The sequence below is a fragment of the Taeniopygia guttata genome, chromosome 2 (assembly GCF_048771995.1).
Source record: "Taeniopygia guttata chromosome 2, bTaeGut7.mat, whole genome shotgun sequence".
Classification (NCBI taxonomy): domain Eukaryota; kingdom Metazoa; phylum Chordata; class Aves; order Passeriformes; family Estrildidae; genus Taeniopygia; species Taeniopygia guttata.
Genome location: NC_133026.1, coordinates 130,981,831 through 130,995,258, shown reverse-complemented (window position 1 = coordinate 130,995,258; position 13,428 = coordinate 130,981,831). Strand labels below are relative to the sequence as shown.

The window sequence follows — 13,428 nt, the reverse complement described above, 5'->3', positions numbered from 1 at the left end:
TTAGCTGTATATTTGATAGAAGTTAAATGTGCTCAATCATGTAATGCAACTGAATTACCAGTTAAGTTTAGCGAGGGTAAAATGTTTGTAAATCTGCTTGATAATAAAGGCATTTTAAATGAATTATCTCTTTCTTATTTTTCCCTTGTTTTGTGTACCTCAGTACGCAAAGCTTATACTATTTTGTCTGGGGAGGCATCCTTCATCCCTGCATTGGCATTTGAGGCCTTGTATATTTTTTTATCTTGTAGTTTTGACATACTAGGCAATAATAAGCAAAGCTCCCTGTTTCCCAAAGCCATCATCTGCTGATCCATAAGAGCAGCAATAGTTGTTAAAACTTCTTCATAAAGCACTTTGTAGCCTGTACTTCTAAGGCCCTTTGTATATGCAGTGCCCCAGAGTTTCTATTTACAGGATGGTCCTGACATCAAGAGATCATACCTGGATGTCTCACGTCTGCATAAGGGAATGGGAATGATTGGAAACAAATGGCATAAATAAATTAATCTGTTGGCATCTACCCATGTGGCTGACTAGGGACATGAGAGGGCATGTAGGTGTTACAAACCTGCTGTGATACCTCAAATCCAGGAACTGTTGAAAAAATAGCTAGTTAGAAACGGAAAATCTGCAAAATATAGCAGTGTGTAGAACAGGCATCTGTAGCTGAAAATCTGGAGTGCTGCTTTTAGCAGCAGTTCTATATTGGTGGAGCCATAAAACTGTTCCAGTTGTACTGAAAATATAACGATTTCTAATAGAAAATACAGAACGTAAGTGTATTGTGATGTACATACTGGGGATCTTTCCTAAATGGAAATGAGCTGATCATAAAATTTTTTACTAAACATAAGATTTATTCAGTTAAATGACTTCTCAGTAACTTACACACCAATACATGTGTTCATGAAAACTTAGCAAGGAATTTCTTCCTCAGCATTTTAAGCAAAGTACTGGAGTGTTTTTCATTCACTTAAATAATGAAGAGGAAAAGCTCTGCAAGCCATTGCCACTGAAAGTGCTCTCAAAGTGCATTACAGAAAGAGGATGCTGTTTACCACCAGGGAGTTGACAAATGCAAATTTTGTGAGGAAGGCATATCATGTGTTTGCTGGCACAGTAGGTTACTATTTCGTGGATTTGTTTTAGTTTCCATTTCTTGGTGGTGGCAGTTTCCCTAGTGGTAATCTTACTGATGCCTACATTCTAGATGTCAGAGTTTGTATTAATACTGAGAAGTCTCAAGGATGGAGCAATCTGATACTGTTCTGTGGAACTGATGTGTTGTTTTAAAATAGGGGCAGTTAGTTCAGTTTTCATGAATGTAGTAGGGAAAACTATAGTTTTGCAGAACTGGTATGTCCTATGGAGCAGTGACTGATGATTAATCCCAATTTGGTAGGTTCATTAATACTTTTGTAGTGTAGGGATGGGTCCCCTGAGTGACTGTGTTTCTCATGTGGAGCTGTTCTCTCTTGTTCCTGGGGCTATTTGGTAGCTGTTGAACTTAATAAGAAAGCAGAGACAACAGCATATATTTCCTGTAAAATAAAGGTGTGTACAGTTAACACTAATTTTAGGACTAGTTTAAGAAGTGAAAGAACTTGCATTTAGTTCTGTGGTTTGAATTTTTCAAGATCACTCCTAGCTTCTGCAGATGAGAACATGTCCTGCAACAGATCGGTGTGTGACAATGAGTTACCATTGTACACACTATACTGAGACACAGCTGGCTCCTAGTAAATAAATTATTTTTACAGAATCACTTAATATAAGTGATTCCTTTTGAAAACAGAACAGCTTGGTTAAATTTTCTTATCCTGTACTACATGTATAATTGAAGAGGCTTACAGCATAATTTCTAAAGTTATTAATTAAGGATTACACTTTGTTGAGGCTAAATAAATGTATAAATCTAGGGAAAATTCATTCTATACCTTTCTAATGGGAATCCTTCTAGCTTGGGAGGATGTCTTAGAATTTACTTTTTTTCACAAAACTAATTTTCTGTCAAAGTACCAAGTTATTAAAAGCAAACCTTTTTTTTAAACAAAAATATTATTTAACAGATATATTTTCAGTAGATAGTGATGCATTTTTACGAGCAGTCATTTACTTCTGTTTTTAAAAAAACAGATTTACTTAAGTCGTAGTAGTAATTTTTTGGGATGTTCAAGATGGTCATTTTGCAATATTTTGTGTCTTGTTACTAATGCAAGTCCATTTCTCCCAATTGGTACCTATGAAATCAGTACTTACTTGGTAGGATACCAGCTTCTGGACAGGTTCAGAGTTGTTACCTGATTCAATTTGGCTAATGCTGTTTTGTTTCTAAATTTTGCTCCTAAGTCTATTGTATTAGATAGTCATTGAAGTAATAAGCTTTTTGATACTGTGGGCAGAAATGTAACCACCATTTGTTTAATGAAAAATACCTAATTAATTTTACTTGTGATTTTTTAATGAGTTTTCTTACACAAGAAATTTTGCTAGGTTGGGTTAATTTTGAGGCAAGAACAGGCTGTTTGGGGACTGACATTTTAAAGATGGTGCATAGTTCAGCTTTGTGTACAGCTTGTATTTGGCATAGGTTAGCTAGCCATATGTGAAATAGAATTGTGTTAGTAGAAAAAAATATTTTCAATCACAAAGATAAATCAAACCAGATGGTCCAGATATTTTTTTTGTGAATACATTTGCTTAGTCCACAATCTTGAAGTATTGGGAAGAAGGATTTACCTCATCTTTGTCTCTTCCTTACTGTGAAATACTAAGGTTTTACTTCTACACATGAGTGATCAGTTCTAGAAGATTTTACTGATAATAAATTCTGAATCAGATTGACTTCCAGTTACCCTTTCTGTTAACTGCTAGTATGTGTGCTTCCTTTTCTGAGAAGATAAGGAGGTGGCTTTTTTCCTAGGTATTATTAGCTAATATTTCATCACAGTTGGGGAATTCTGTAAGGCTTTACCAGACATACACGTCTGGTATGAAAATACAGACATTAGCTTTTATTTAATAGAGTGTGCCATGCTGTTTCTCAAATAGCCTAAGTTTCTTCCAGTACAATATTCTCATGTTGATTTATGTTAGGCCTTGTTTTATTAAGCAGGTTTAAACACTGAAGCATTATTTTACAAGCAAACTACTTTTTGTCAAGTGCACGTAGGGGTTTGTGGTATTGATATGCTGCTTCTATGGCTGATAATTGGAGGTTTTAAAATGATTTATGATCTTGCTTTAGGGAAGATTTAGTGAAGAATATAAAGGTCACAATCACATCGCAGAGAAGCTGGGCCCATTATTTTTCTCATTGAAGACTGGACAAGCAGAGTGGAAGAAAAATCCTCATATCATTCATGATTTGGGTGGAAAATGGGCAAGAAAATTGAAATTGCTGTCAGCTAGGGATCATAGCTTTGTAGCATCCAGGGGGTTGTAACATATTCACTGAAAACTCGAGTAATTACATTTTCCTTTCTTTTTGTAAAGGGTTATAAGGAGGCTATCAGGGCCCTCTGACTCTTGTCTCGCACTAAGTTTTATGGTGTATCAGTGAACCAGCCACTTGCTATTGGAGATGGTTGTGGAAAAGAGTTCTTGAGCCAGTGATGTACTATCACGTGTTTAAAAACATGCTTGCAGCCTAGAGGAATGTATTCTGCTTAGAATCATTCCTTATACAGATACTGAGACATAGAATTTATTTCTACCTCTTTGTCTTCGGCATCCAGTAAAGAAAAAAACATTGTGCATTCCTGCACTGGAAAACTAGAGAAGTGTTGATATATTTAGCAGAATTTGTCCAGATAGGAAACACAGCCTAGTGAAGTTTAAACATGATTTATTAAACTCAGCAGCCCCCAGTGCTAGAGGTGTTATTTAGACCAGTGTGTAAACATTTTGAAATTACTTCTAGAGGTACTTTGATCTTGAATTTGATCTAAAGCATGGGGAAAAAGCTATAAAATATAGACATTATGAACTCTCATAAAAGGAGAGGTTTTTAATTGAATTCTTTGGCTACTGGCCATGTTTCCATTCTCCTGGCTGAAGAGTGCACTGGTGTGGAAGGATACCTTATATAGATGAGAAAATTTAAATCTGTGTATAGCAGTTTTAATAAGAGATTCAGATAGTTAATCAGAACACTTCTATACCATGAGCCCAGAATAGAACCCCTGGGGAAGTGAAAAATAGTGTTTCAAGTAATGTTTCAGTTTACTTTCTATTCCAAGGTTATCTAGTAAAATCATGTTTCCCTCCTATCTCTTTAACTTTGTAATGTGTCTATTGAGATTTCTTTTATAGGAATTTTACTTATTTATGTGATTTTTTTACCACCTCTCTGAGGCAGTACAAAAAGAGGACTGTTGTCCAGTCTTCTACATGTTTTCATTGCTTCCTCAAATTGCCTCATGAACATTCTACCATGCTCTTGCTAAATCATTCTCTTTTTCCTTATTGTTTTCAAGTAATCTTTTCTGTGTCCTGTACCTGTCCTGATGACAGCGTCATCATACCTTCCTGACTTGACTCACCCTTAAAATATTCTTCTGCAAAACTGAAATCATAGTTCATAAAATGTTCTATACCAAGTAATCCATGGTGAAACATTTATCTTCCTCTTTTATGTCCTGATACAGAAAAGGACTTAATCCTTTCTGCTAGAGAAACTACATTTGTGTTTCTCCTTGTTGAGGTTCTACTCAAACTCACTAGCTCTGATTTTACCATTGTCTTCCTCGCACCCACTTCCAGTTTTCAGTGGGCAATTTCACCTAATACTTCAGTTTTCTGTGTTCTGTATTGCTGTTCTTGTTTGTTCTATGGTTTGTGTAACTCTGACACTGTAAAAATAATGTTCTCAAAGACTATTGAAAAATACATTTATTGCAGAATGAAGAAATCTGTATTTTTATTAAGCATTTTTAGCTGTACTGTACTTTGTGGATTGAAGTTTAAATACAGAGGGTGAAAGTCCATTAGGTCAGCTTTGCTTGTAACTGGTAAAAATTGCAGTTAGTGTGACTGTACCTGTGGACTGAATTGCTTAGAGTTTCCCCATTTATGAAAGGTTCTTCATTTCTGTTCCAGTCTGGGGGTTGTTTTGCCCTTTTATATCAATACTACTACATGTGATTCCTTACTAGGGTGAAAACTAATCACCTTTCAGGAATCTGTGGCAGAGATCTTACCAGTTTTCTCTCATAGCAAAGCTTTGCTTCTCTTTCCAGAGGTGTGAGCTCTTTCCTTTCTACCAGAAGGGAATGCAGCACACAATGTGTATGACTGGAAGATTTCAGAGTTGACCTATAAGCTAGTTTGCATTCTTGTTTGGGAACCTGAGCAGTCTAGTGAATATTAGCTGAGTGTTTATTTGCCTGGTTTCGCCATCATTTCTTCACTCTTTTACTTGCAGGTTGGTCACCTCCTCCTGACCTGAGAGAGTCAGAGCAATGTCCTACGTTTTTGTGAACGACTCCTCCCAGACAAACGTGCCACTGCTGCAGGCTTGTATTGATGGAGATTTTAACTATTCCAAACGACTCCTAGAGAGTGGTTTTGACCCAAATATTCGTGACAGCCGAGGCCGAACTGGCCTTCACCTGGCTGCAGCCAGAGGAAATGTAGACATCTGTCAACTCTTGCATAAATTTGGTGCTGACCTGCTAGCCACTGATTACCAGGGTAACACAGCCCTTCACCTGTGTGGGCACGTTGATACCATCCAGTTCCTAGTTTCTAATGGACTTAAAATTGATATTTGGTAAGTCACTTTTTACAGTACGTATTTTGTAATATATTAGTCTTTTGTCACCAGAGCCTTGCATGTAAATCTGCTGTTGCTGAAATGCTGTATTTGATGCAGTTCTACTTTACAAAGATACCACTTAATTAAAAAAAAAAAAAAAAACCAAAATAAAAGTCAGGAAAACAGAGGCCACTTCTGCTAGTCTGTGCAACAAGCAAAGCAAATGTAAATAGCTGCTGCTGGTGTGAGCTGCTGTATCTAATTCTGCCTCATTGGTGACATTGCTGCCCTGGTTTGGCCAGACAGACAGGTGTGGGTGGTTGGCACCAAATTAAAAAACACATTGACTACTTTAAAAGAATTTCTCCACCCCATTTTCTATTGTTGTACTATATAAGACAAAGAAAATACAGTGTATGTGTGTGTCAGTTCATTCCCATACTCCTCTGGTAACAATGCTTCCTTTCAGTGTTTTTGCCCTCCCTCAAAGTCTGTGACTCAGAATATTGTATATTCTTTCCTTCTGGCTTCCAGCAGCTGTCAGATGCCAGTGCTCAGATGGAAGCTCTCAAGCTGCAAAATAACTAGCTGTTTCATTCCTGTGCTGAATTACTTTGTTTGTGGAACTTTCTGCATATTCACAATGTGTGCAAACGCCAGGAGTAATGTCAAAACCTTTGAGTTTTTAAATCTGTCCCTTTTTCACCTGTCCCTCATTAGTGTTTTCAACTCAGCAAAACTAGTTATTGGTAGACCACATTATTTATGGGTTGTGGGTTGGGACTTTTTCCCCTCATTTCAAACAGCTCTGGTGGAAAGTCCTGGTCTAAAGGCAGTTCTGGACATATTCAATATTATTTTAATAGCAGCAGAGGGACCATCTGTATTTTATTTCATTTCTGCCTCATGTCCTAATACCCTCATGGAAAAGGAACTATTAGGAGCCAGATTGCACAATTCTTTCTTGAAATTAAGCTTAAACTTGAACATTGCCATAAATCTTCTGTTGGGTTGTTTTTTGGGTTGTTTTTTTTTTGTTTTTTTTTTTTTGTTTGTTTGTTTGTTTGTTTGGGTTTTTTTGGTTTTTTTGTTGTTGTTTTTTTTTGGTGGGTTTTTTTTTTTTTTTTTTTTTTTTTTTTTTTTCCCTGTAACACCCCGAGATTCCAAGATTCCAATTAGATTAGAGTTCTAAGAATTTTGATTTTATTAGAGGGGGAAGAGAGTTGTGCAATTTCAAACATAAATATACTGATTTTCTTCAAAACTAATTGTGCTGTAACTTGAATAGATTGGAATTTATTACTGTCTGATAAAACAGAAAATAGTTCTGAGGACTTACTAAATTGTAATATGTTATGCTGAGTTGACTTATTACAACATTTCTGTGTTAGAATTTTCTTATGTCTTTTTATGGGCTTGTTTTAGCAATCACCAAGGTGCAACACCACTTGTTCTTGCCAAACGAAGGGGTGTGAATAAAGATGTGATTAGACTGCTGGAATCTTTAGAGGAGCAAGAGGTGAAAGGATTTAACAGAGGAGCTCACTCAAAGCTGGAGACAATGCAAACAGCTGAAAGCGAAAGGTATTTACCAAACAAAAATAACTACCAGGAGAAATGATGTTTATGGCTTTAGATTTTTGGGATTGACTTGATTGTTTATTCCTCAAAACAGATAATATCAAATTTGGCCTGACATGACCAAACAAAATCTAAATTGATTGTTAAGTTTTGGAAAAAATCTCTTTAAACAGATCCAGTGTAAGAAAAAAATGAACTTCTATTTTTTTGAGATTTTAATTTTATAATAAAATTTTAAAAAAATAATTACCAATTTTCCATTCAGAGTACCAAACACAAATATTCTACCCCCTACCACAAAGCCAAGTGGAAACAGTGTGAAATGCAACATGGCAGTATCACAGGCTAATCTGACATCCTTTTGATAATTTTCTATGCCAAAAAAAAAACGGTGGGAGACTTTTCATCCATCTGAACTTGAATAAAGGATTTTATATGGTGTCATATCTAAAATTTCTATTGCTAGCAGTCCTGGAAAAGATGGAGAATAAGAATTTTATGGTGGCTAAAGAGATAGTTAATGAAGAACTGAGGATTTCAAGAAAATTGCTGACCATTTCAGGGAAAGTGTTGGGTTAGAGGGAAGTTAGTAATGAATTCCTAAAAGCCTGGTTCTAGGACTGTGCTTACTTAGAATTTTCTTAAATAAAAAAACAGAAACATGTTTGTGATACCAAGAAATGAGATACAGACAACCTTGAGGAAAATTGGGATGGCACAGACAAAAACCTACAGTTACAAGGGAGAGGAGATCAGTAGTAATAAATTGTGATTCTGTAGCAAAAAAATGCAACTGTAACTACTGGAATCTGTATGTCATAAAATAAAAGTTTCTCAGCAGAAAACAAACATACAAGGAGAACTTGGTGCATTAGGAGTAAATACTATCCTGAAAAATGCAGTGAAGTCCTACAAAGCATGAAACAAGACATTTTCACTAGGTAAACAAAGCTGTCAGTCCTGTTGTATAAAGCAATTCTGCTCTCTAGTATGTCTTATTATGCTGTTTACCCATAATTGGGTATTAAAAAAATTGTGGCTTTTTTTATATTGTCTAATGAGGACCATGAACTATGACTGCTGGAACATTATCTCACAAAAGACAGGGAGTTTTGTCATATAACTGTTGCTTGGTTTATGTGAAAATGTAGACAGGCTGTACTCTGAACAGAAAAGCAGCTGTATAGATGGAGTTAGAGCTAAGCTGAGTAAACGGAAAAGGTGAAGCCAGCAAAACTTCAGAAATAATACCCAATATTCCCATGAAGTTCTTTCTTATACATCAGATGACCCTACCTGTCAGAGAGACTGTTTTAAGCTGTAAAATAGAAAATTAATTTTATTCTCAAAATTACGTGGTTATACATTGAAAGAATTAGTGCATATTATCTTTCAATCTTCACTAACTTCTACTGAAAGTTTCTTGATGCACAGAAATGCACTTAGGCTGATCTTATTCAAACATATGGACAAACAGCTCAGCCCCATTTAAATTTTGATTTTTGATTTGATGGTGTCCCTTTAACAAACATAGCTTCCTTTCTGTTATTTGACCTTCATAAATGTTATATTGTTTGCTTTGGCCAGGAAGCCAGCAGCTCTCCCTGGGGACAGGCACAGAGACATAAACAGTGCAGTACCCAGCTTGTTTGGGAACGTGTTTAAAATGTCTGAAATACATTATTTTTAAAGTAACAAATAGCAGCTGCCTATAGGAGCATAAAAAATGAGCTTGTGTGCTGTTTGCTTTGTAAATAAACAATATCATTTTACCAGCTGGCTTTTCAGACCTCCACAGTTTCACTTATCCCTCTTTGTATTATTTTCACATTTTAGGGACACTTAGATTAATGTCTTCTGTCCTCTGCCCTCTGAGCTCTTGCATTACATATGAACCTATGGACAAATAACACTGTTTCTAAAAACGGTCTCTGACTTCAGTTTTCTGCCCCTTGTTACACAGAGTTGCTGCTGCTGGGGAAGCTCTCAGAGGCCAGAGCTCTGTTCCCTAGTCAAATTTGGTTTTGCTTGCTTTGCCCTGCTGCGGGTGAGGCATGGCCCTGCTGCCAGGAGGCAGAGCTCCCTCTGTCCCTCTGTCCCTGTCTCACACAGACATCTGTCCTGTCCAGCCCAGCAGGACCTGTGGCTGTGCCACAGGCGTGTCTAAATGTGAACTCACACCTCTGTTGGACACAGAACATCTGTCTGGGCTGTGTGACACAAACTCTTCTGAGGACATGTTGCTGCATTACTAGTTTTTATGTGGCTCTAATTTGTAATAAGAAAAAATATCTTGAATAGCATTGGTTTTTACTGGGTCATAATATAAAATAGTAAAAATGTTTTCTGTGTACCCTTTTTAATGAGCAAGCATGTGACCTTTCCACTTAAATTGCATTGCCCCTTTATTTAGCCTCTCTGTGCTTATGTATTAACTAGTTAGTACTTACTGAGTAAGAAATTCTGCACAAAAGCTATCTTTTACTAAACCCTTTTTTTGCTTGGGAAATCATAATAGGCAAGGAAGATTACTAAATCCTGCACCTATGGGTAAGCTAAAATAGCTTTACAGCTTGGTAAATATTTAAACAATGAAAATACAGGCTGTTTAATAGGCAATTGCTGAAATCTTGTGCAGATGATACTGCAATACTTGAGCAAGCTGTGGGAGTTCAGGCTAATTGTTCTTCAGTGGTTGTACTTCCTGAGAAAAAATGCCATATGAATAGTGTGAAGTTTTCCCATGGTGTAATCTTAGAAGAGAGCTTCATGAATGAGACTTTTTTCTGATAACATCATTTTTCATTTTATTTCTGTCATGAAAAATAGCAGCATTTCTACAATTAGTTTTGACCTGGAATTTACTATTCCTTGATTTTAAAAAAAAATTATTATTACTTTTTTAAGAAATATCTAGGAATATGGTAACGGAAAGCAGTTAAAAGGGAGGAAAGTAATTTTTTTTTTTTTTTGCTCACATTCTGCTGTTGACATCATTGAATATATGATTGATTCCACCATTTGCTTTCTGTGGTTGTCAGGGCCTGATCCTGTAAACACCCATGTATGTAATTTCACTCAATAATAAGTAGTAAAACTGTGCAGATGGCCAAAACTTTAGGTGAAGTCAGGCTATGCAAAAGCTTTCCTATTCTTCATGAGATTTTTCATAAGCAACAGATAGTTTCCTATTACAATTGTGAAACCAGCAAAATTGGGAGAATTACAAAAGAAACTGTGCAGGATTTTGAGACAACTTACATATTTTCTAAGGGTGATCAATTGTCAAGAAGACCGCCTCTCTCATATTTTATATTTGTTTTTCATTAGAAGTGAGAAATCCACTCCCTAATTTATACTCTGACAATTTAAGGGGTCCTGATAGATTGGTAGTGGAATGCTAAAACACCAAAGCAGTCACTGAATACCATATGGCAGAAAACAGAGCAATGCCAACTTGTTCAGAAAGTTTCTGAACTTCTTGTTGTCCAATGTTTGTGTTTTCTGTGATTTTTAATGCTTTTTTAGAAGACACATGTAACAAAGATGTTCAGGAGAGTAGTAAAGATCACTGCAGAATTTAGCATCTCAATTAATATTGGTTGAAGCTTCCATTTTATTAATCAGAATTTATTTTTAGTCATTATTTGTTTTATTAACAAATAATGTGTGCCCCTTTAGGTCTTAACTTATGCTTCATTATATTTTACTAAGCCATATCTACTAGGAACTATGGGGACTGACCTTTGAAGGCTTCTAGGTAGCAGGCATGCAAATTCAGTGCAGTTATACACAAATATAATTCTCTTTGCACGGGTTAATAAAATGTCCTTTCAGCTAAAATAAGTTTAGAATTAGATGTGTTTTCCTGATCTGATTTGTCTTGATTTAGCATAAGCAATGCTATAAATCAGTAGGGGGGTTTAATTTTTAATCTAGAATGTTTCAGATGCCCTTAGTGGGATTACTGTCATACTTACAGATGCCTTATTTTACTCTGATGTATTTTTAACTTTAATCCTTTGTAGTGCAATGGAAAGCCATTCCCTTCTTAATCCAAACTTACAGCAAGGTGAAGGAGTTCTTTCCAGTTTCCGCACAACATGGCAAGAGTTTGTGGAAGACCTGGGCTTCTGGAGGGTGCTGCTCCTCATCATTGTCATCGCTCTTCTGTCCCTTGGAATAGCATATTATGTTAGTGGGGTGCTTCCTTTTGTAGAAAACCAGCCTGAACTGGTGCACTGAAGCAAATGCAAAGTACAGTGTCCTTTTTCCTGTTCTAATCTAATCTTATTTTGAGCTTGGAATTATTTGCTTGGTGTAGACAGTGGCAGCTGCATATACTGTTTGCCTTTTGTACTTAGTATTAACCCCTTTGAAAGAGGGATTAATTAATTTCAAGTAAAACACTTATTTCTAAAGCATTCCTAAGATACCTCTGACTTACCTTGACTTGCACAGCAAGATGTGAAGATAGTCCTCTCTGATAAAATATTGTGATTAGAAAAGGTCTTTCATTATGAATGTTAAATTCCTGCATATGAAAACTACATCCTAGTACAGAACCACATTTGGTTTATTCTTCCTATGAAGAGAGGATTGTTGGATTTTTGTAAACAAAATCTATTGTTGGATTTTTTTGTAAGTGCTTCAGTGGAAAAAAAGATGCTCTTAGAAGTCCTCCTCAAAAAATCTCAATAATGTAATAACACTTTCTGATATATAGATGGTAATAAGCTGCAACTCCATAGTTGTTTTAATGCCTCTCCATAGTTTCCTATCTGCCAGTTTATAAAAAGAATGAGTAATAGTTCAAGTTTTACTATGTCTCTGATGTATAGATCACTCTTTTATTTATTAGGTTAATGTAGTGTGTCTTCCCCAGATGAATTTAATGTTATTAAAACCTGCCTGAAGTAAAATTTGTAGAATAAAACTGTTTGTTGTGCTTTGGAAGAAGACTTGGGCTGAAAATTTTGCTTTTTTTTTTGAAATGTTGCTAAGCAAACCTTTCTTTGTAAGGGTAATTAAAAAGTGATTTAGGTGTTCTGTCATGTATATAGTAATTCTGTAAGGTCATTGTGAAATATATCATGGAGGATAACTTTTTCATCCTCCCATAAGGATCAGACTGAACCATGTAATTGTGTTTTCATGTTTGTGGGGAGAACTTGATTAAATAGAATTCCTTTCTAGAATTGTTTTCCATTTCACTTGCTTCCACACAGAACCTACAGGCTTATGAATTATTTTCTGAGTATGCAGCATAAAGGTGTTGAAAATACTAATATTTAGGAACATTGTATGAAATTAAATCTTGATCCATTCTGTACTTTGCTGTGAAACCCTTTGTTGTAAATAACCTAGGGACATGAATGCATTAGATATTCCTTTATGAAGGCTGGAAAGGTATTGCATAGTAAGTTGGAGGTTTTCAAAGAAAGTGGATTCTGTCTCCCCATGCTGATTAAACATCTAATTCTCTTTTGCTATTGCCTTGAAAATCCCAAACAAAGTTAATTCTGTGAGCCTAAGGAATAAATTTTTATTACCTTTAATTAGCCTCTCCTCAGTTGTTGCTAAATAACATAAAACATTTATTGTACATTTAAATGTAACCTACATGGTTCTGTTCTGGTACCATGTATATTTTTCTTTCTTGTTTATTGGTTTGAATGAAGGGGGTTGTCTTTGATTTGATGTGTGATACAGGTTTCACTGGAGCTGGGTCCCATTCTAAATTTCATCTGAATAAATCTTGATCTCAATTCTTAAGTAAGACTTTAATGACACAATACTTTTTTAACAGCACAATGCTGCAGAAAAGAAAATATCTTTAAAAAAAACCAAAAAATGAGAACATATTCCTTTTCTAAATATTTCACTTATGATACCACTGTTCACGAACAGATAAATATAAACTCATCATATACTTAAATTACATTTACTTGTCTAAATAAGTACATTTCTGTTAATAATATCATGCATCTTGATTAATGATGTTGTCTTTCAGTATGTATTATCTGCATAATTTGTAATTGTATTCTCAGTATGGGTGAATGCCACAAATAAATACATGTAGTAAA

The 13,428-nt window shown here is 35.6% G+C and overlaps 1 protein-coding gene across 2 annotated transcripts in view; it reads left to right on the top strand.

Annotated features, from left to right (window-relative positions):
* ANKRD46 (ankyrin repeat domain 46) overlaps nucleotides 1–13,428 on the top strand; it is a 20,819-nt gene extending 7,391 nt beyond the window's left edge. For both annotated transcript variants that reach the window (XM_030266505.4, XM_002200225.7), the window contains exons 2-4: nucleotides 5,429–5,776; nucleotides 7,187–7,345; nucleotides 11,371–13,428. In XM_030266505.4, coding sequence (XP_030122365.1) covers nucleotides 5,466–5,776; nucleotides 7,187–7,345; nucleotides 11,371–11,587 — 687 coding nt within the window. In that variant the 5' untranslated portion in view covers nucleotides 5,429–5,465 and the 3' untranslated portion in view covers nucleotides 11,588–13,428. The remainder of the gene's footprint in view (nucleotides 1–5,428; nucleotides 5,777–7,186; nucleotides 7,346–11,370) is intronic.